At 45.7% G+C, this 21,207-nt stretch overlaps 1 protein-coding gene across 1 annotated transcript; it reads right to left on the reverse strand.

Annotated features, from left to right (window-relative positions):
* Window positions 1-3,068: 3,068 nt before the first annotated feature.
* On the reverse strand, window positions 3,069-3,548 carry LOC133927605 (uncharacterized). The gene has a single exon (XM_062374061.1). It carries the CDS (start codon window positions 3,546-3,548, stop codon window positions 3,069-3,071), a length of 480 nt encoding a protein of 159 aa, XP_062230045.1.
* Window positions 3,549-21,207: the final 17,659 nt, after the last annotated feature.

A 21,207-nucleotide genomic window follows, 5' to 3' on the forward strand; every position in this document is an offset into this window, starting at 1 on the left:
GTGCCTCACTGTTTGTAATAGATAATCTCACTAATCCAAGTTGAATAACTTCAACTGCTATGAAGGGTCCTTCCCACTTTGGTGATAACTTGTGGTGCCTACCCTATTTCTACACTTTTCATAGAACAAGGTCCCCAACAGTGAATATTTTGGGCTAGATCTTCTGATTGTGTTATCTACACAACGCTTGTTGATACTTAGCCGCTCATATGGATGCTCGATCATGATACTCCTTGAGGAGGTTGATATCGTCTACTCACAATTGCTCTGGCCCATCTTCTGAGTAACTTTCCACTCATTGTGATCCAAACTATAACTCAATCAGGAGCACTACCTCTTCCCTGTTGACTTAGTAGAATCAAGTTTGACTGGTGGCTCTATTAGTTGAGGTGCGAACGACCCATAGTACTGTGCGAAGTTCCTTCACCCAATGTTTTGAGTAGGCTTTGTACCTATCGAAGACCCAAGTTTTGATACCCTGCAAGACTATACTATTGGCACGCTCGACCTACTGTATCGAGTAATTATGCTCCTCATGAACTTCTTAGCCGCTTCTATAGTTATCTTTCCTACAGATTCCGCCTTGATCCTTAGTGAACATGTCTAAAGCCACAAATAGGAACTTATAACCATCTTGGACCCTTAGGTATGGTCCTAGGATATCCAAGCCCCAGACGGAGAAAGACCAAGAAAGAGAAATTGTTTGTAGAAATTGGGATGGTCGAGTGGTCTGCCTTCTAAAAAATTGGCAACTTTCGCACTTTTTTACCAGCTCGTAAGCATCCTAGAGGGAAGTTAGCTAATAGAATCCTTGGCAAAAAAAACTTTTTTGACCAAGGTGTGGTAAGACACATGATTACCATACGTGCCTCCATGAATATCGAGTAATATTTTATTGCCCTCTTCCTGAGTGATGCAGCTCTTCAAGATTCTATTACACCCATTTCGGTAGGGCATACCGTCTACCAAAGTGTATAGCTTGGACTTATGAATAATTTTTTTTGCAGATGTATCATCGTCAGGGATCTCTCGACCTTCGAGATAGGCTTAGAATGGCATCATCCAAGTCAGCTCGCATTCAAGTAGTCTAGCTTCTGTGTCTGCAAGTTCTGCGTCGCTGACCTGACCAGATTGCTGGTCGAGTTGGGCAATCTGTCCTCGAGGCTGTCAAGATAGATGGTTTGAGGATTTTCTCGACAAAGACTCCAACAGGTGTTGGTTAACGACATTAAGTGAGCCTGGCGAGTTCATTGACGGTGGAGTTGTCGTCTCTCCGAGTGTGCATGACTTCCCACCCTTCAAACTTCTGCTCGAGCTTTCGTACCTCATTTAGATAAGCTACCATGTTGTCGTCTAGGCACTGATACTCTTTTTGCACTTGGTTTACAACTAGCTGTGAGTCCCCTTTCATGAGTAATCGCCTAATGCCAAGTGACGCATCTATATGTGGAGCCCGACTACCAGTTCCTCGTATTCTGCAACATTGTTGGAAGCTTTAAATTCTAATTGAATGGTGTACTTGAGTTCATCGCCCATTAGAGATTTGAGTATGATGCCTGCCCCTGAACCTTGGAGTGTGAACGAAGCGTCCAATGGTCCTCGACCATGTTTGGTTTTGTTCCTTCAATGTTTGTCCATTCGACAATAAATTTAGTTAGTACTCCCAACTAAACGCTTGTACATGGTGTGTAGTCCACATCAAAATCGTTGAGTTTGAGTGCCCATTACACGATTTTCCCAGTAGCCTCCTTATTGCGTATAACATCCTTTAGTGGATATGTCATCATGACGGTGACCTTGTGCACTTGGAAATAATGTCATAGCTTCCGGGAAGTAATCAAGACCATGTAGATCAACTTTTGCACTTGCGGGTATAGTAGCTTAGCATCATGTAGGACTTCACTCATGTAGTAAATCGGCTTCTAGATCTTGGTCTTTTTCTTGGGGCATTCACGTTTGACCACCAGGACCGTGCTTACAACTTGTGGGGTAGCTGCAATGTACAAATAGAGCTCTTCTTTATCATTAGGCGGGGTTAGAACTAACAGAGACAATAATACCTTTTCAAATCTTTAAAAGCCTTCTCCACTTCTTCCGTACACTTGAACCGATTGTGTTTCTTCAGCAACTTGAAAAAAGGCATCCCTCATTCGCACATCTTGGAGAGGAATTGACTAAGGGCTGCTATGCGTCCTGTCAACTTTTGAACCTCTTTCCGTGTTCGAGGTGACCACATTTGGTCAATGGCCTCGATTTTGCGTGGATTGGCCTTAATGCCTCTACTTGACACTAGGAAGCCAAGAAGCTCGTTGGATAGAATGCCAAATGTGCACTTCTCGGGGTTAAGCATCATATGATACTTCTAAAGGTTGTCGAATGTTTTCTTGAGGTCATCAATCAATGCATCTTTAGTTCTAGATTTGACTACAATATCATCGACATAAGCTTCAACATTGCCCTGATCTGAGGTTGTAAACAATTTTGAATACACTATTGATAAGTAACACCAACACTCTTCGAACCAAAAGATATCTTAAATAGCAAAATACACAAAAGGAGTAATAAAAGAGGTTTTTTCTCTATCTTCTATTCACACGCTAATTTGGTGATACCCAGAATAGGCATCTAGAAAACATAGTAATGCACAACGCGCCATAGAGTCGATGATGTTGTCAATGCGAGGAAGAGGAAAAGGATCCTTGGGACAAACTTTGTTGAGGTCAGCGAAGTCGACACACATACTCCACTTGACATTGGCCTTCTTTACGAGGACAAGGTTCGCAAGCCACGTGCGATGATGAACATCTCGAATGAAGCCCGCCTTTAGGAGTTTGCTGACCTTCTCCTAGATGGCTTGCTTTCTATCCTCCGTGAACCTTCACTGCTTCTGCACCACAGGTTTGGCACTGGGTTCCACAGCTAGTCGATGCTCGATCACTTCCCTAGGGACTTCGGGCATATCGAATGATTGCCATGCGAACACATCTTGGTTCGCCCGGAGGAAAGTGATGAGCTCGAGTTCCTATTTGGGGTCAAGGTTGGCCCCTATCTTGACCGTCTTGGCTAGCTCAGACTAGTCGATGGGCAATGCCTTTGGTACCACTATCAGCCTTCCTGTACTTGACACTGTCGTTGGTCTCATCCTTGGTAGAGTCATCGGACTTGAAAGTATCAGCGAGGCTCACGAACTTGGAGTCCTTAGCACTGTCCTTGCTCTTGCCAGTGGCTTGAATCCTCAGATGTTTAGATTCTATGTCCCTTGAGGTAGTCGTTATTTGGTAGAAGTGCTCGACCATCTCCAAGCTCTGCTTGTCGCACTTGACCATTGCACATTGATCTCCCTTGACTATTATGATCCCTTTGGGACCTGAGATTTTGAGCACCTGGTACGCATAACGCACCACAACCATGAACTTTCCTAGCATTGGGCGGCCTAGGATTACATTGTATGCTGTCTCGAAGTCCGCAACATCGAAGGTTAGCTTCTCTATACGGAAGTTGTCGGGCACGCCGAACGTGACCGGTAACTCGATTTGGCCAAGATGCATGGTCGATGAGTTTGGATTTATACTGTACAAAGGCTCAACTCCTGCCTTGAGATTTGACCTTGGGATTCCCATCTCATCTAATGTCTTAGTTAAGATGAGGTTGAGCGAGCAACCTCCATCGATTAATGTTAAAAAAAACCTTGATGCTGAGGATAGTAGGTTGGACCACAGTAGGGTATCGACCCAAGTGTGGAACCATGGTTGGGTGGTTGGCTTGATCGAAGGTGATCGAAACCTTTGACCATTTGAGGTATCGGCAAGGTCCAGTCAGAGCTAGGTTAATCTCCATTTTGACCTCCTTGTACTGCCTTTTAGACTCGTACGTGGCGGATCCTTTGAATATATGTGCCAAGTTCTGATCGGCCCTATAGAATTCAGGCTTAGCATCGACAGTGCCTAGCTTGGCCTGTTTGCTATGGTAGTCAACAATAGCAGTCTTGAGCTTCTATTCAAGCTTCTTGTTGATAACTTGATACATGTTGAAGTTATGCTGGTTGAACCGGTGAACAAGAAACCACATCCCGCCACCCCAGCTCTAGCCCTTGTTGTCTCCAGTGTTACATGACTTGCTCCTCTCGATCGCGGCTATGGTCGTATCCGAACCTTTACGCTTGTCACCGGATTTTCTCTTCTCCCCCCCCCCCCCTAGTTCTTTGAAGGCTCAGGCTTGTCTTTACTAGACTAAGGGTTTTTGGCATGTTCTTGGGCTTCAGCACTCTTCATAAACTTATCGGCCAGCTCGAAGAGTCCTTTGCCTATCTGGATTTTCTAGGTAGCCAGTTTTCTGACCAAATCTCAGTCCTTGATGCCTCTCTTGAAGGTGATGATGACCGACCCATCGGCAATATCCGGGATCATATTACACCTGTCACTGAACCTCTGGATGAAGTACTGAAGAGATTCATCCCTACCTCTGTTCAGCTGATGGAGATTGTCTTCTGTTCTTGGGCACTCTAACGTACCCTAGAAGTTGGAGATGAACTGAGCCTTCAACTCAGCCCATGATTGGATTGAGTTGGATGGCAGGTTCAATAGCCAGGACCTTGCAGGTCCATTGAGGGTGGTTAGCAGGTAATTGGCCATTAACTTGTTATCATCGCGAGCTACTCAAATAACGGTGGTGTAAATCTGTAACCACTCATTTGGATTGAGCTTCTCGTCGTACTTCTGGATTGGACCTGCTTTGAACTTCTCGGGCCATTGTATCGATTGGAGGTTAGGTGCGAAGGCTTGGCTCCTCCATAGAATTCTTTAGTAGGAGATGGGGGAGGACTATCATGCAAGTTCCTTTGGATAGGGGAGTCATGTCGATCGTCCCGTCCTAGTGATATGCGGTCATTATGACGACGATCACCTTTGTGACGCTCCTCATGATGGTTATCCATCACTTCCCATAAGCTGCGCCTATCATGACGGTTGTGGTTCCTCATGTCTTCCTGATTTCTGCGCCTATGGATGAAGCTGCTGTAGTTCGACCTGCAAGGCAGTGCTCGAGCTTGACCACCCAAACATCCTGTTTGCGACCCCGCTACTAGGGTTTGTCCGTTTTGTGGCTCCTCGAACTAGCGCTTTTTCGGCTGGGGTGTCTAGAGTCGCTAGGGTTGTTCACTCGAGCAGTCTGGACCTGAGTCGCTTCGAGCAGAGTCTTCAACTAGATGACCATTGGGGTTAAGGGGTTCATCGAATCCAACTTGGGGAAAGATCTTAGGATCAGATGGGCACCCTGAACATTGGCCTCTAGAGTGCCAAAGACACCATTGCCAAGGCTTGGTTGTGGTCAAGCCTACATCTCCCCGTGATTCCTGTTCCAAGAGAGTTTGTTCCCCAATCTTGGAGCCGTTATCGGTGGAAGCATGACCTAACCAACAGGTGTCTCCATAACAGGTCAACGTCAAATATCTGGGTTCACCTGACTTTCCACAGTCCATCGATGACAGGATGTGTCAGGAGCCTACAATGCTCCGGCTGTAGATGTCCCTAGCGGTAATTCTCCAACGATTCCGGTACCTCGGGTGGCAGCCACTGCTGCTGGATCCTTAGGGATTCTCGCAACATTGTTTACCATGACATTCAGATCTCCTGCATTCTGGTCAATGGGTAAGTCATCGACTCCTTTGGCCATAAACACGAATTGACCTGTTCAGCTACTCTGGCCATCGGTCAAGTTGTTGTCACTACTCTTGTCACCTTCATCATCGTTGTTGGTGTCCATGAACCAAAGAACACTAGGCTCCTCGAGATCCTAATCAAGGTGTCCTACCTCGCGGTATGCGTCCAATGGACTGGACTCCATAATACTGATGTGGATCAATCCATCTTAATTGTCCCAGTTGTATGCCACAGTTCCAAAGGTGATCTCTCATCCTGTAGGAGGCGATGCGAAGATGACTACCACCGACTTGAAGTGGTCATAGAAGCCAGTGTTAGAGAATCTGGAGCGACTGCGTACTAGAGACATGATCGATCCTGAAAAATAGTTGAAGGCCCCTACCTGGTGCGCCAACTGTCGAAGATTAGTGCCCGATAATATATTCATAATTAAATAGGGGTACCTTCGATATCAAGGATTGAGCATGAAACAAGACATACGGTGTACACAGGTTCGGCCCCCTGATTGGAGTAATACCCTATGTCATGTGCTGATGATGTTGCATATTGATTATCTCGAGTATGAGCAATGTGGCTAGACCTATTACAGTGGAGATGATTGGATCTAGGCTAATCTAGGATTGAAGTCACCGAGTATCTCCAATTGCCTATGTCCTAGTGTCGCTTGCCTCGAGTTGCGTATGCATGGATTGTTTCATCCTCCTTCTGGGGATCAGGGTCCCTACCTTATATAGGGGTCGATATACCATCTCGGATCCAGCCGTAGTTGATAGGGAGTCATTTGTCTTGTCGACCATGGCAAATCAGATGAATTCGACATGGATACTAGTAGTACTCGAGTTGGTTAACCCAATCAAGACTTTCCTAATATATGTCTTCACACTACTGCAGAAGCCCCCTTCACTGCCGGCTCCAAAACCACCTTCATTGCCGGTTTTGGAGCCAGCAGTGGGCAATGGGAAGTGATAGTCGTGGACTATCACTGTCGGCTTAGTGGACCAATAGTGAAGGGCCTTATCACTGCTGACTCAAGGAATCATTGCTGGCTAAATCCTTCAACCGACAGTGATAAACCTGAAATCACTACCGGCTGAAGGATTCAGTCGGTAGTGTTTTGCCTCTTCTCCCTCCCCTCCTCCCTCTCTCTGCCCTCTCTGTACTCCCTCTCACTCCTTGATCTCTCTGTCTCTCTCAATACATGCATACAATGATACATATATTTAATGTAAATCAATAATAAAAACAATTCATTAATACAAGTAATGAACACATATTTCAAGTCACAGGCATCGACAAACACACATATATACATAATAGTTCTCATAGGTCACCCCTGAAAAGTCGGTCAAGTTCAGCCAGTCCAGTATCCCTCTACCTCTACCTCTCCCATGATGAGGACAGCGTCTCCGCACTGTCGATTGTTGGCTTGTGTATGTCCGGGGACACTGGGAGGCCGATGGTGGTGGAGCGGAGGACTCGACCACGCCTGATCGACCGCAACGTCACCTAAGCTCCAGGCTCACCGATGTGTCAAAGACATCGAAGTCTGACGCCTGAACACCTCTACGGTTTGAGCCTTCGGCCTCCTTCGTAGCACACTGACAGGCCACCCTCTCGTCCTCCTCCTCCTGGGCGCACTTACGAGACGCAGCTTCTTGCTCCTCCATAACGCACAGCTGACGGGTCAGCCTCTCATCCTCCTCCTTAGCACGCTTCCTGGCCACTGCTTCTTGCTCCTCCTTCGCATCATTGTTGGAAAACCATCCTGTTGATACCAACTTCGCATCATACATAGTAATTCATATCATTCATTAATAAATAGTAATTAAGGACATACATTAATATCGTGTCATTTGGTGAAATATAATACGTTGTCAAGCCCCTTAGTAGCCTTCCTCCTTGTCGCATACTCTCTACTAGAAGGAATGGTGTCATCTGAAGATCTATCACGCGTGGACGGCACGATCGGTTCATGAAACTCGCCGTTTGAGTTGATAATATGTTCCAAGACTAACCCGGCGATCTATTCTTAAATGGCATGTATTTCTGCATGTTGTAATGCATTTGTGCGTAGTTTCGATATGTTATTTCATACCTCAAGATCATTGAACCTAACAGCGTCTCTGTCTGGGCTGAATGCGTGCATGTTAGTAACAACATAAAACGTGCAGAGATTGTTGCTGGCTGGCTGCCTCATACACTTCAAGAGGAAAGGATTCACCAGTGGAATGAATTGAACCTTTTTATTCAGTAGGAAATGCAAGACATGAATATTCCCTGCGTACCGAAAAGTCGGTTTTTACATCATATTGCTTCCTGAATGGAAAGTAGCTGATACTCTTTTTTGGTATCTTGTGTACATGAATATGAATACCAATTAAACTTAGATGCAATCGTCGAGAAGATTAAATGATCAAGTTAACCTGTTTAGCATGTCGATGAGGTGTTGGTAAGTCGTCTGATCTCTCTTTTGTGAGTCCAAGACAATGATGTTGCTCAAGTATGGGTGGATGACAAGGAGGATGTGACAAAAACTGCAGAATATGTCATCATAGCAAATTAGTACTAGAATCGAGTTCCCCATAAAATAAGGACGCCCTGGCGCACAAACATGTATTCATAATTGTAGGGTAAGAGTATGAATTTTTTGTATTGGTGGTGAAGCAGACACTTCAATAAGTAGTCCTTGGTGAAGTATGAATTCTGCCTTATAAGTTTCTGGTTCACAAGCCCAGGATCGATGAATCCTACTTGCTTACCTAAGTCTTGTCCACATGCTTGGATCTCCATTCTACAAAAGAGAGAAGTTAGCTATGCAATTTCAAGGTATAAGATCATATAATGTGAATTGTATGCATAAGTCATTTAAAGAGTCCACAGTCTGACTATAGCCACGTCGAGGGCATCTTCCTTATATAGTTCATACAAGTTCTTGAAATACACCCAGAAGGAGCCATCCCCGTTGAGGAAATAATCATCTGTATATCTTACGGGGAACGCCTGAAAACCCTGTCTGGAATGCTCCAAGTACCACTAATGTAATCGGCGCATTTGAGTTGTAAGATTTCTTTCTATATCTGGTTTGACCAAAGGTTTGGTCAACTCAAACGGCCATGTAACATCCAACTTTTGGATATCCGCTCCCACAGTAAGTCGTGCTAGTTCCTCTGTTATTATTCTTGATTCAACCAGGAAGTCCGCAATGCTTGGAGCATCCTTAATTATTGGGCCTGACTTGCTCTTAGGTTGCTTTTTGCTGATGCATTCATAGTTAGTCGGCGGCTTTCTTGAAGCCGCCCCTGTCTGTTTAACTTTGGCCATTTTTCATGAAAAATTTCACGGCATATTTAGGCACAACAGGCTTCGGTGGAGGTGGTGGAGGATGGAAATGAGACGTGACACTATCATCCACAATCTTTTTGGTTTCCTCATCAATTAGTGAATAGACATCCTTGGGTTCTGCCAACTTCTTAGATGCCACCGACTTCTTAGATAATGTCATCTGCTTGGATGTTGCGAAACCTGATTGTGTTTTCCGAGCTGATGGCTGGGTTCTTGATTGTGCTGGCTTCTTTAGCAGTGGACTTGTTTGAGGCGATGGCTGAGGAGGTGGACTTCTTCTAGGAGATGGGTGAGGAGAGGGAGATCTAAGAGGCGACGACAACCCGAGGTGTACTGGAGAGTATGTGGACAAGACTTAGGTAAGCACTATGAAGGCCTTCTCCCACGCGATAAATGTGTGCTCGTTCTCTCCTATAGTGTTCGCCCCCTCCTCTGCGAGGTAGTCCACCTCAACATGGCGGTACTGATCAACTGCCTTATCTACTTCGATGATAGCATAGCCCTCTGGTATCGGATGTCTGTGCAATTGTTCATGGGAGCCACAGGGATAAGCCACGCCAGAAGCCACCTTCATAGTAATGTTCCTAGCACAAATGTGTAGTTCACACGGTGTCTGTGCTATGATGAGGTCCATAGGATAAGTGATGAAGTCAGCTCCCAGAACTCCCATAGATGCACAGCTACTCCGATGACCACTGGAGCTACAACGCGCACCAGTAGGAGACGCTGTCGGCCGTTCCTAATCGCTCACAATGGCACCCCATTGATGCATGAGGGCTTGGGACACTGCTTGTGCTATTTTTTCTTCTGTATGTTCCCTCTCCTCTTTTTAGCACTTGTTCAAGCATTTCCATCATCCTATCTTGTTCTGCCTCTTGTTCTACATCTTGTTCTGCTTGGAATCTCTTTTGACTCTTGTAATTGTCGACGTCGCCTGGAAATCCATATTTCCAACCTATCACCCCAACGCTTTGTGTGCAACCATCATGCTCCTTGTTTCCCAGGGCTAAGGTGAGCTCGTCCCTATCCTTGTTTGGCTTGAAAGAGCCTCGTGAAGACTGTTCGTGGGCTTCCATAAGCTTTTTTGTAAGATCTTGCGTCACTTCCAGGTCTTTGAAGGTCGTAAAGGATAAGCTTTCATCAGACGAGTAAGGAGCACCCCTCCCAATAAGGAAGTGTGTCGAGCTCGCTCTGCGAGAAGATGCTCTCTGAACTAGTAGGACTAGCACATAAATGCTGACTTGAGAAGAATGCTTCCTCTCTAAACATGCCATGTTGAAGCATCCTCGAGCCATATCATCATCGTCACTATATATATTTTCCTATCACCATGCCACCCTCAAGACCACAATAGTAGACAAGATAATAGCTAGTTTGCATAGTCCATAGATAAAAGAATGTGTTCCTTTCTTCTCACAGCTACAAGCTGTGTCAAGATATGGAGAATCATGATCACCAAGATAATTCCATAATGGACAAATTTTGAATCATAGATCATGATACATATCGGTTTAATTAGCTGGTATTGGAACAAAACAAAGTGAATTGAGAAGATGAAATTAAGCTAGTGTTAACATGCAAAATTATTTAGTTGCATAGTCTACACAGTAACAGTAAACAAATAACCTGCTAGATAACCGTGCCCTTAAGTTTCAGCACTAAAGATGACAAACCACACACAGAGGTGCAGGCTATAGAGCTTTCTGCTGCATACATATACCTTGACTATGCAGTTTTCCAAGAAAATTTGTCGACAAGCTTGACATTGTCGACAAGTTGTAGGCTTTCATCAATTTGAAATAGACTGGCAGTAGCCTTGTAAGGGGCTATGCATGCAGAAGTTGCAGGTCGAATAACAGAAGAAAAATATACATTTGTCATTAGCAGTAACACTATATGTAATTTCCTGTACTCCGTTAGTTCAGACTTTAGAGAACAAAATATTCATTAAAATTATAACTTAAACCTAACATTTATTGATTGCTGCACTGATGAAAATGATGTTTCATGGAAAAGTAGGGCATTTCCTTCATCCTCCACATCTCTCCATCTTCACAAATAGTAAGGAGAGGCCAAACTCAAATTACCAAAAATTAGCACAAAATCAAATAAATGCTGCAAAAATCATCAAAATGACATCAACCAGTGGTAGGGAATGCACACGAGTGCAGCCAAATTTGATATCGCCTCACAACAAGGGAGGAAGGAGAGTCTAACACCCTGATTTTCAAATTTTACAACTTTTTAAAATTTTCTAAGATTATTTAATAGCTTCAACAGTAGTATAGGTTTAAAACCTATTTTCTTAATCAATCAATCAATATAGGTTATTATTTTGTGTGCATTGCATGCAGAGTTTTGTTAGGAGCCAGGTAAATACATTAGAGTTCCTTTTCTTTTCTTTCTCTTTAGTGTTTTGAGTGAAAAAGATTTTGAAAAGATTTTTACAAAACTCAGTAGTGAATAAGTTAAGGATCTTAATGGTTGGAATTCAAAATCTTTGAATTCATCATCTATTCAATCCTTAATCATACCCGATCCTTCTCCAGGTCAATTCAAATCTTAATCAAATCCTTGTTTAAAGCCAATATCTTCTCTTCCTCAAATTCTACCCAAATCCAAATCCAAATTCCTTATCTACTCCTATTCTTATTCAACCTCATTTTTCGTTTCTCTTAAATTCACTCCAAACTCAATTCAAATTCAAACCCTATTCAATTTTTTTGCAAAATTTTCTTTTCTAAACCCTAGATATACCTAAAGCGTCTTTGGGCTCAATCTTACTCAAGTCCAAACCCTTAGCCAAGTCTTCTAGATAGTCCAACAAAGGATCCACGAAATCTGTAAATTTTCGCGGAGTCCTAGACAGCCTCATCTTCCCATGAAGTTTCGGAGTTCAAAACGACCTCAAATACAAATCTTGACAATACCAAAGTTGTAGGTCTCGTCGAGAGCTTCGATTTGAACATATGGAAGTCCTCTTTTGGATAATGGATCTAGGAGTTATGGCCCCCAAAATCAGTGCTGCGCAGATAAGTCCGAGTTCAAATAGTTTATCTTGTGGCATATTTTTGAAAATCAAGATGACGTTTTTAGAAGTTCAAATGACTACCAAAGTTGTATATATTTTTGAGTAATACAATTTAGAATCAAGAAACATCCAATTTGGAGTCCGGACGATAGAGATATCATCCTCGGAATAGAGAGCTCTGAAAAAGGAAATCGTAACCGACTCGAACTCGAATCCGATTCGTGTTCGGTTTGGACTCCACCTCAACCAGCCGCCCCTACCCTTATAAATATGAGTTTCACGCCCTCTCCTACCCCTATTTTATGCCTCCAAGACCTAGAAGTTACTGCTGCCCTGTCCGTGCGTTGCCGGAGCACCGCCGTTTGCCGGAGCCGCCGTCGCCGCCGCCCATGATGCGCTACGTCGTCTTCTCTGCGAGTCCTCCTTCCTCGACCATGAAAGCAAGGTGAGAACCTATTCTTCTCCTCCCTTACTACTGTTTTAGCATCATACTAAGACCCTAGCCAAGCCTTAGCCCCAGCCAAAGCCCGATCTATGCTGCTACGGTCGTCGCCGTTGCGGACAGCCGCGGGACAACCACACTATAGCGGATTGGCATCGATGTTCCCGATCGACCAGATGTCAAATCACCAAGCCCTTTCACCGGTGCATGTCCCATGATGTTCCCCACGCCCTCACCAACTAGGTCGGCCATTAGAGCAGCCAAACCGTTGAAATCAAAGTCTCCCGGTCGGTTGTCTACTGTGTTGTTGGGCACCAGTGCTTCTATTCTGCTACGGATATCTTCATAGAAGACAATATAAGTCAATTGTTGTAAGAGTTTAACTTTTATTATATAAAAGTGTTGCTTTTGTTACTTCACCTGTGATGTCCTTATATGTGTTGAATATTCTGGACACACATATGCAACATCTGGTTTTGTCTGTTAAAACTTGATGTGATAAAGGTGATATTACAGCCATATTGATCGTAGGACACAAACCTAGATAGAATGGTCATATCATAACGTCATATTTTAAAAGCCTATTTTAAATCCCATCCCCATGCTTTTCTACTCTATCAGTTTCTCTCTCCACTTACCTACTTCAATCTACTGAGCAAAATAAATTTTCAGCACTCCTGTTTTCAAAACTTTTAGTTATCAAACCATCCCAGTTACTTCATTTGAGAAGGATGCACTTGAAGATCTCACTTGATGCCTTTACCTTGTATGAAAATCTCGATGATGAAGTTAAAGACCCTTTGCTACAGGGAAGAATGATCTACCACAACACTGAAGACATGAAGATCTATCTCTACGCTGCTCCCAGTTTTAGTTCTTCGAGTTATAGGAGGATTTTCTCTAGTCTTCAGAGATGTTAGAGCAATGTTGGTAGTGCGTGCTTGTGTTGTGTGCCTTGTGTGATTTGGTTTTCTATTTGAGTTCTGGAATGCATTGTAGGATGCTTTAGCATCTGCTAACAATGACATTCTCTCTATATATCTATAGCCTATAGCATAGTCAGGTTTTCTCTCTCCTCAACCTTGCCTCTTCTCTTCAGTCTTTGTCAGATGGTGAACACAGACAAAGGCCAGTTTTGTAAGGATGCCAACACCAACAATAATGGCGACAACCAGCAGGTGCCACCACAGTTCAACAAGGAACAATTCTTGATGACACTGACTCAGATCCTCCAAAGTATGGCTTAGAATATGGAAAGTCTGCTAATTGGTGATAAGGAAAGTATGGCATGAAGAGTGATGTAGCTAAGTATATGGTCCCATGTGATACATGTTAGAGAAATTAAAGAAGTACATCAGAGATAACAACAATCGTTGATAATACCACGAATGGAATACTTAGAAAAAAAATTATATGCTCAGGGTAATCAATCAAGGTTTATTGAGACAGTTGAGAAGGCTGTCAAAAGCAAAGAGATCAAAGTATGTCAATGCAATGAGGTCACCACCAAGAAAAAAAAGAAATTTGAAAAATGAGAAAAAAATTTAAAGACCAAGTTCCTTATCTCTTCTCTGATTTTCCCAAATCTTGAGGGTGAGATTCCCTTAAGGGGATAGATTTGTCACGCACAGATTTTCAGATTTCTCAAATTTCTAAAAAATTTCAAGATTATATTACATATTAAATAATTAGAATAGGAAAACTCCTATTTTCTAAATTCAAATTCAAATTTGAACAAGGTTATAGTTGTTTGAATGCATTCATGCTGAGTAATAGGCATTTATGGTTTCTTTTTGAGTTGTTGATTTTCTCTGGTTTTTCTTGGATTTTATTGAGCTCATTTGGATTCTATTTTTTTTCTTTTGAGTTAAATTTTAATTTTCAAAATATCAAAATGTTTTCATAAGCTCAAAATATTTTTAGTTAACTTCTAAATGTTTTCAAAAGCTTGTTAGAATTTTCTAGAATTTTTAGGCTTCATTTGGTATTTTACTTGGATTTTAATTGCTCTATCTTTTTCTGAAAGTCTCTAAGTAATAGAAATACCTAAATCCAGCTGGGCCTAAAACCCTACCCGAAGTAGCCCATCTTCTCCCTCTGGCCTGGCCCAACGAGAGCCGCTCCCTCTCCACCTAGGCTGACCGAAACCAGCCCATCACCCCGCTTTGGCCCGCTCTCCCTCTCACCCGGCCTACTCCTCCCTGTCGCCTACCTATCTGCTACATGGGCCAGGACCCGAGCCCCGGCCCACTCCCGCACATTTGCTCGCCCACTCTCCAACCAACAAGCAGAACACACCCAAGCCTGTTCCTCTTTTGCCTTCACCGCAAAATCTCTGTGTCCGATTCGAACGCGTCATCGTGTACTGAGATGGAGTCCGTCGTGCTGCCGCCCTTCTTGGCCTGTGTGCCTCGGATTTTCCCCGAACCGTCGCCTTTATAAACACACCCTACCTTGGTCCCATCACAAATCACTGCCTCCTATGCTCGATTTCGTTGAATCGCTGATCCATCACCACCTGCCATTGCCGGCCACCCAAGCTCATGAATTTGTCGCACCTGTGCTCCTTGGTCTTCATCGAGTCGCTGAAAAGCATCACGCGTGGTCGAAGAAGTTTTCCCGAGCCTCACTGTCGGTGTATCAGGAACCAGGGGTCCCTGAGTCCCGAGACCAGGCCGGCCGTCCGCCACGTGTCACCATCCCGCAATGTCCCCCCTGCAGGATGAGGAGAATCTAAGTTCCAGGAGAAGGTGCTCGGGGCCGCAGCCTCTGGTTCCTGAGCACCCCAGTTCCCTGATGACCCGCAGAGTCCAAGTACCGGGAAGAAAGTGCTCGGAAGGGTTCCCACTCACCCCCGAGTACCATAGTCCCCCGATGATCCGAATAGCCAAGTGCTCGGGAGAGAGTGCTCGGGGCTGCACGTGGCAGCCCCCGAGGACTCGGTTCCCCGAAGGTCTTACCGAAGTACTCGGGAGAGAGTGCTCGGGGCTGCACGTGGTAGCCCCCGAGGACTCGGTTCCCCGAAGGATCTGCCCAAGTGCTCGGGAGAGAGTGCTCGGGGCTGCACGTGGCAGCCCCCGAGGACTCGGTTCCCCGAAGGTCCTACCAAAGTGCTTGGGAGAGAGTGCTCGGGGCTGCACGTAGCAGCCCCCGAGGACTCGGTTCCCCGAAGGATCTGCCGAAGTGCTCGGGAGAAAGTTCTCGGGGCTGCACGTGGCAGCCCCCGAGGACTCGGTTCCCCGAAGGATCTGCCCAAGTACTCGGGAGAGAGTGCTCGGGGCTGCACGTGGCAGCCCCCGAGGACTCGGTTCCCCGAAGGGTCCTACAGGAGTGCTCGGGAGAGAGTGCTCGGGGCTGCACGTAGCAGCCCCCGAGCACTTGGTTCCCCAAAGGTTCGCGCAAGATCGCCCGACAACCCAAAGGGTCCCGTCGGCGGGGTGTCAGCCAGTCAAAGGTCCAATGCCATATATAATAGGCACGCGCGGCCTGACATCCTGACATCCTGACATTCTCAGCTGCCCACGCCCTAGTGTCAGACCCTGCCATGCTTTGGCAGGGGGGGCGTGGGTCCATTAATTGCACGGGTCCCGTCCCGTATCATCCGGGTGCCTCGGGATAACGTTGCCAGGATCAAAGCATTCCGCTTGCCACCCTGCCCTGACAGAAGAACAAGACAGGGTGGGCGCACCGGGCGCCTCTATGGCTGCCCGGTGGGCCCTCTCAATGGCGCCGGAGGACGTCCACAGTGGCGGGTGGTCGGATGCGTGCCGCATTTTTCCACCGCCCCTGTCACTTCGCCAAAACGGAATGATGACGCCTTTCTCCGTGGCGCCTTGGCACTCGCGCCCCCTCTTTCCCATTCAGGATAAGTCGAGGTCGGCGTGTGTATAAAAGGAAAGGATGGAGAACACAAGGATGGTACCGAAGAAAGTTCAGACGCAAAAAAAGACGCAAAAGTTCGGATGAAAAGTTCAGGCAAAGAAAGGCGAAGTCTAGCAGAAGTCCAGTTCACTAAGCCAAGCCCAGATTAAGAAACGAAGAACATCACAAACAAGCTCGAGCAGAGCTAGAACACGGGAGCCTCAAGCTCTCTGTAGACAACACACCCTTGTAACCAGACACATCCTTGAAGAATACCCTCCAAGGAAAGATATTGCGCTCACACAGGAGTAGGGTGTTACGCCCCCGTGCGGCCCGAACCTGTCTAAACCCCGGTGCATCTATCTCTTTTTTGCACTAGGTCGATCATCCCCCACCACCAGCCGTTGCATTTATTTCCGTTTCCATTTATTTCCCCGACGAGCTCGTTCAGGATCATCCCCCCGGTCGAATCTTTAAAAAGGGGTCTCTCGGGATCCCTGCGACAGGAGTTCATCCTCCGACACTCACCGTCATCGTTGGTGCACCGGAGAGCCTTCCCCGATGATGCTCGAACTCCGTTGCCACCTCCTCTCACTGCTAGCCTACCTTGATGCCTCTCCGAGACATCTTCACTACTACATAACAGTACATCATTATCGACTCCAAAACCCCCTTCATTGCCAGTTTTGGAGCCAGCAATGGTTGACAGGCAGTGATAGTCCCCGACTATCACTGCCAGCTCCGTGGACCGACAGTGAAAGGGGTTATCACTGTCAGCTGAAGGATTCGGCCGACAGTGATTCCCTAGGTATTACTGTCGGCTAGTGGTTTCAGCCGGCAGTGATTCCCAAGGCATCACAGTCGGCTGAAAGCTTCAGCTAGCAGTGTTGTGCCTCCCCTCCCCATCTACTCCGACCCTATCCTCCCTCTCTATCCTCTCTATCCTCCCTCTCTCTCCTCGATCTCTCTATTTCTCTCCCACTCAATACATGCATACAATGAGACATATGTAATGTAAATCAATAATAAAGGCACCTTCATTAATACATAGTAATTCATGTCACACATATATACATAATAGTTCTCACAGGTCACCTCTCACACCCGGCTTTATAAAGGGATAAAACCAAATGCAAACCACATGTATGACAGGATCAAGTTTCATACATGCAGCGACTTCATCAGTGTATTACACACAGTGCCATTATTACAATGTTTAAATTACACAAAATAGATAGACCTCAAAGTCTTTAACTAAAGCACACAAACTAAATACAGCGAAGCTCCCATCTTCCACAGGCAATGGACCAGGGGATCCACCAGCCTAGCAATCTTCATCTTCATCAATGTAGAAGTTTAGTTCTCCTTCAATGTCTCCATTGTCTGAGCAGCGGTTTGATGCACATTTGGATGGAAATAGCAAGTGTGAGTACATACCGTACTCCGCAAGTGTGGGAAATATATGACATGCAAGATTGATTAAAGGAATAGGCTATAACAGGTAAATTTGCATAAATGCCAACAATGCTATCATAAGTTATAAAAGTAACCTATTTATCTGTGTGAATCATCACTAAACTCCCAACTCCTAGAAATCCACATGTTTCCCAACTACCTGAATTCCACATCAGGTTCCCAAACCAACCAACTTGATACTCATCACAGGTAACCAAGAACCATCAACTGACATTTACCCATCACAAGTAACCAACCAAAATAACTAAACCAAACTAACTAATCATGTGAGGATCCAAGTCTCTCATGACCGTGAGCATGGCTGATATATCAGATTGTACACTATGCAGAGGTTGTCCAGCTTTTCCACGAGTCGTGATTTCCTTGTTGCCGTGTTGCGCAAACACTTAACACAAACCAGTGGTGTGTTGCCCGGAGATCACTACAAGGCTGTTATAAAGCATCCTCCAACAAGAATAAGTCCGCTAAGGTTTCACCACCGTCAAAGTGGAGTCACACCACCCAGAAGCCCCCTCATGCGCCTTGTAGCTCCGGAAAGAATCACTCTTCCCTTCCACTACGCCAGCAGTGGCTCAATCTATGCTGAGGATCCGTTAATTACTAAGTCAGGCTATACCCATATAAGCCTCGTGGATGGACAATAATTCTTGGATTGTCACTCCACAAAATGGTCCTTAGGACACCGAGCAAACACTACCCCACCAAAGTGTTTCACACCCTTGTGCCTCATGCACCATCATCAACCAACCTTCCGCTCAACATCCCTAAGTTCCATGTTGCCACACAAGTTACCATAATTCCCAACTCATAGTTGCATCATTCATTAATCATGTTTAACTAATAACCCATCCGTACCCTTGTGCAATGCTAAGCATAAACTACCCATAAACCACCACTAACAGCTAGGCGACAGGGAATATATGGAACATGGTACTATAAGTAAATAGGATTCAAAATTAAAAGCATGCAAGTTTGAAATAAATTATGCATTTAAAAACTTGGATCAAAATATTCGAGGACACTTGCCTCTTCCAACTTGCTTCTCAAACTCTTCAAAGGCTTGGTCCTCGAGTTTCTCGAACTGCTCTTCGTCTGCTCTCGGAACACAACGGAAAAGCACACACAAAATTAGCTAAGAACAGTACACCAAACAATAGCTAATATCTATGAAAAGGGTACTAAAGATAGTACACGCTTCTACGAACACGAGAGCATAAAAATCACCGAAAACAGAGCTAAAATGAAAAAGTTACGCTAAAACAAGTTTTAGACTAAATATGAAAAAGAAAAGGACTGTTTTGAATAAAATAGAGAGGTCAGGACCTTTTGTAAAAATAGAGGGACCTAATTGCAAATATGAGAGAGTTTAGGGACTAAGATGTAAAATGATAGGGGCTTTTTGGTAAATTTAAAAAAATTTAGGGGCTTTATTCAAAAATTAACCTTTTCTTGAATTAAAATAAAACTAAGGTTGACTGGGTAAAGGCTGATAATGTGGCATTGAAACATGGGCTCTGAGGCTGAGGTGGTCGGCTGACGTGGGCGATGAGGTGGCAATAGCGGCTGACTGGATTAAAGAAGGTGACACGTGGCGACATGTGATTGGCTCAGGTGAAGGAGTATTTTGAATCTAATCTAGACCATCGATTATAGATTGGGCGGTGAGAGAGGAGGAAGGGGATTAACCGACCAGTGGCAAAGAGGAAACAACGACAGGAGGGGAACTGCGGCGGCAAACTCACCGGCGAGGGCGAAAACCTCATCGCTGGGCACAAGGGACGACAGCGAGTGGAGGAGGAGAGAGAGGAGTGGACAGCAAACCCGTTTGATGGCATACCTCAGATGGCGCAGTTCAGGAAGGTAGTTGGCAGTAGTGGAGGATGCGGCGGTGCATGGGCGTGTCGAGGAAGGAGCTCCGCGATCGGGACGTGAAGGGGAGCAGTGGAATCAACTCCTCGAGAGCACGCGGTCCCGAAGTTGTGCTCAGTTAGGGTGGAGAGGCGGCAAGCGGGGCGGATGGTGGAGCTCGACGCGACGGCAACAATTGTGGCAGCGGCTGGAGCTAGAGGCAGCTCGTTCGAGGAAAAAGCAGGTTGAAGGAGGGGGGTGCGGACTTATATAGGCGGGGAACAGATAAATGAGGAGATCGGCATGGATTTGACAGGTTTGTTGAGATTTGGGCTCTGGTGAGGCGGCGGCGCATCGTTTCGTGTCCGGCTCGAACTCGGGCGGTGCGGCGCGTGGAACCAGACGGTTTGAAGCCCACCAATCAGCGGCGCTGGAGAGCACGCGTTATTTGGCCGGGCACCTTTTCGCAGCTGAGGGCTTGGGATTGTCGGGCCTAGCCTTCGGCTAACAAAGGCGGGAAGCAGGCACGAGATTGGGCTACCGAGCGATGGCCCAGGCGGGGAGAGGAGGAGAAGGAGGGGGGAATGGGCTGGCTCAGGCGGAAAAAGGGATAGTGGCTGGAAGAAAAAGGAGAAAAAGAAATGATAGGAAAAGATTAGGCCCAATGAGAAGGGAATTGATTTTTCTTTTGCAAATTCTTTCCAAATTCTTCCAAAAATCAAACGGCGCACCTCGAGGTTTTTTTTTCCCAAAAATTAATTTGCCACACAATAAAGACCCTATTGCATCTATTCTCAGCAAGAATGCAACATAACAATATAATCTAGATTGATTATTTTATTTAGAAATTAAACTTTTCTCTTAGGGTTTTCGAACAATAAACTTAACACCTCTAAATGTAACAATAAAAATTATTTACTATTTCCAAACATTGAAAATTATGGTGTTACATCACCCCCGAAAAGTCAGTCGAGTTGAGCGAGTCCAGTATCCCTCTACCTCTCCTACAATGAGGACCACTGGCGGTGATATGGGAACCGGGGGTTCCAGAGTCCTGAGGCCAGGACAGCGCAGTGCCACATGGCGCCCTCCCTCGGGGACCATCTCCCCGAGGGCCCGAGAAAGGCCAAGTCCGGGAGGGGGTGCTTGGGGCCAAGAACAGTTGGCCCTCGAGTACCTAAAGTTCCCGGAGGACCCAAGAAGAGCTAACTCTGGGAGGGGGTGCTCGGGGCCATGAACAGTTGGTCCCCGAGTACCTAGAGTTCCCCGAGGACCCGAGAAGAGCCAGGCCCGGGAGGGGGTCCTCAGGGCCAAGAACAGTTGGTCCCCGAGTACCCAGAGTTCCCCGAGGACCTGAGAAGCCCCTTGCCGGTGGACCCCACAAGGACTCCACGGTGAGGTGTCAATCGGTGGGAAGCCCGATGCTACATTTAAGGGGGAGTGTGGCCGATCACATCCAACCACTCTCCCCCACACCTGTCGTACTGAGTATGTCAGTCCCTACCACCGTCTGGCAGGGAGGCATGGGCACAATTAATGCGACGGGTCCC

This window comes from Phragmites australis, chromosome 8, assembly GCF_958298935.1.
Source record: "Phragmites australis chromosome 8, lpPhrAust1.1, whole genome shotgun sequence".
In the NCBI taxonomy this organism is placed as follows: Eukaryota; Viridiplantae; Streptophyta; class Magnoliopsida; order Poales; family Poaceae; genus Phragmites; species Phragmites australis.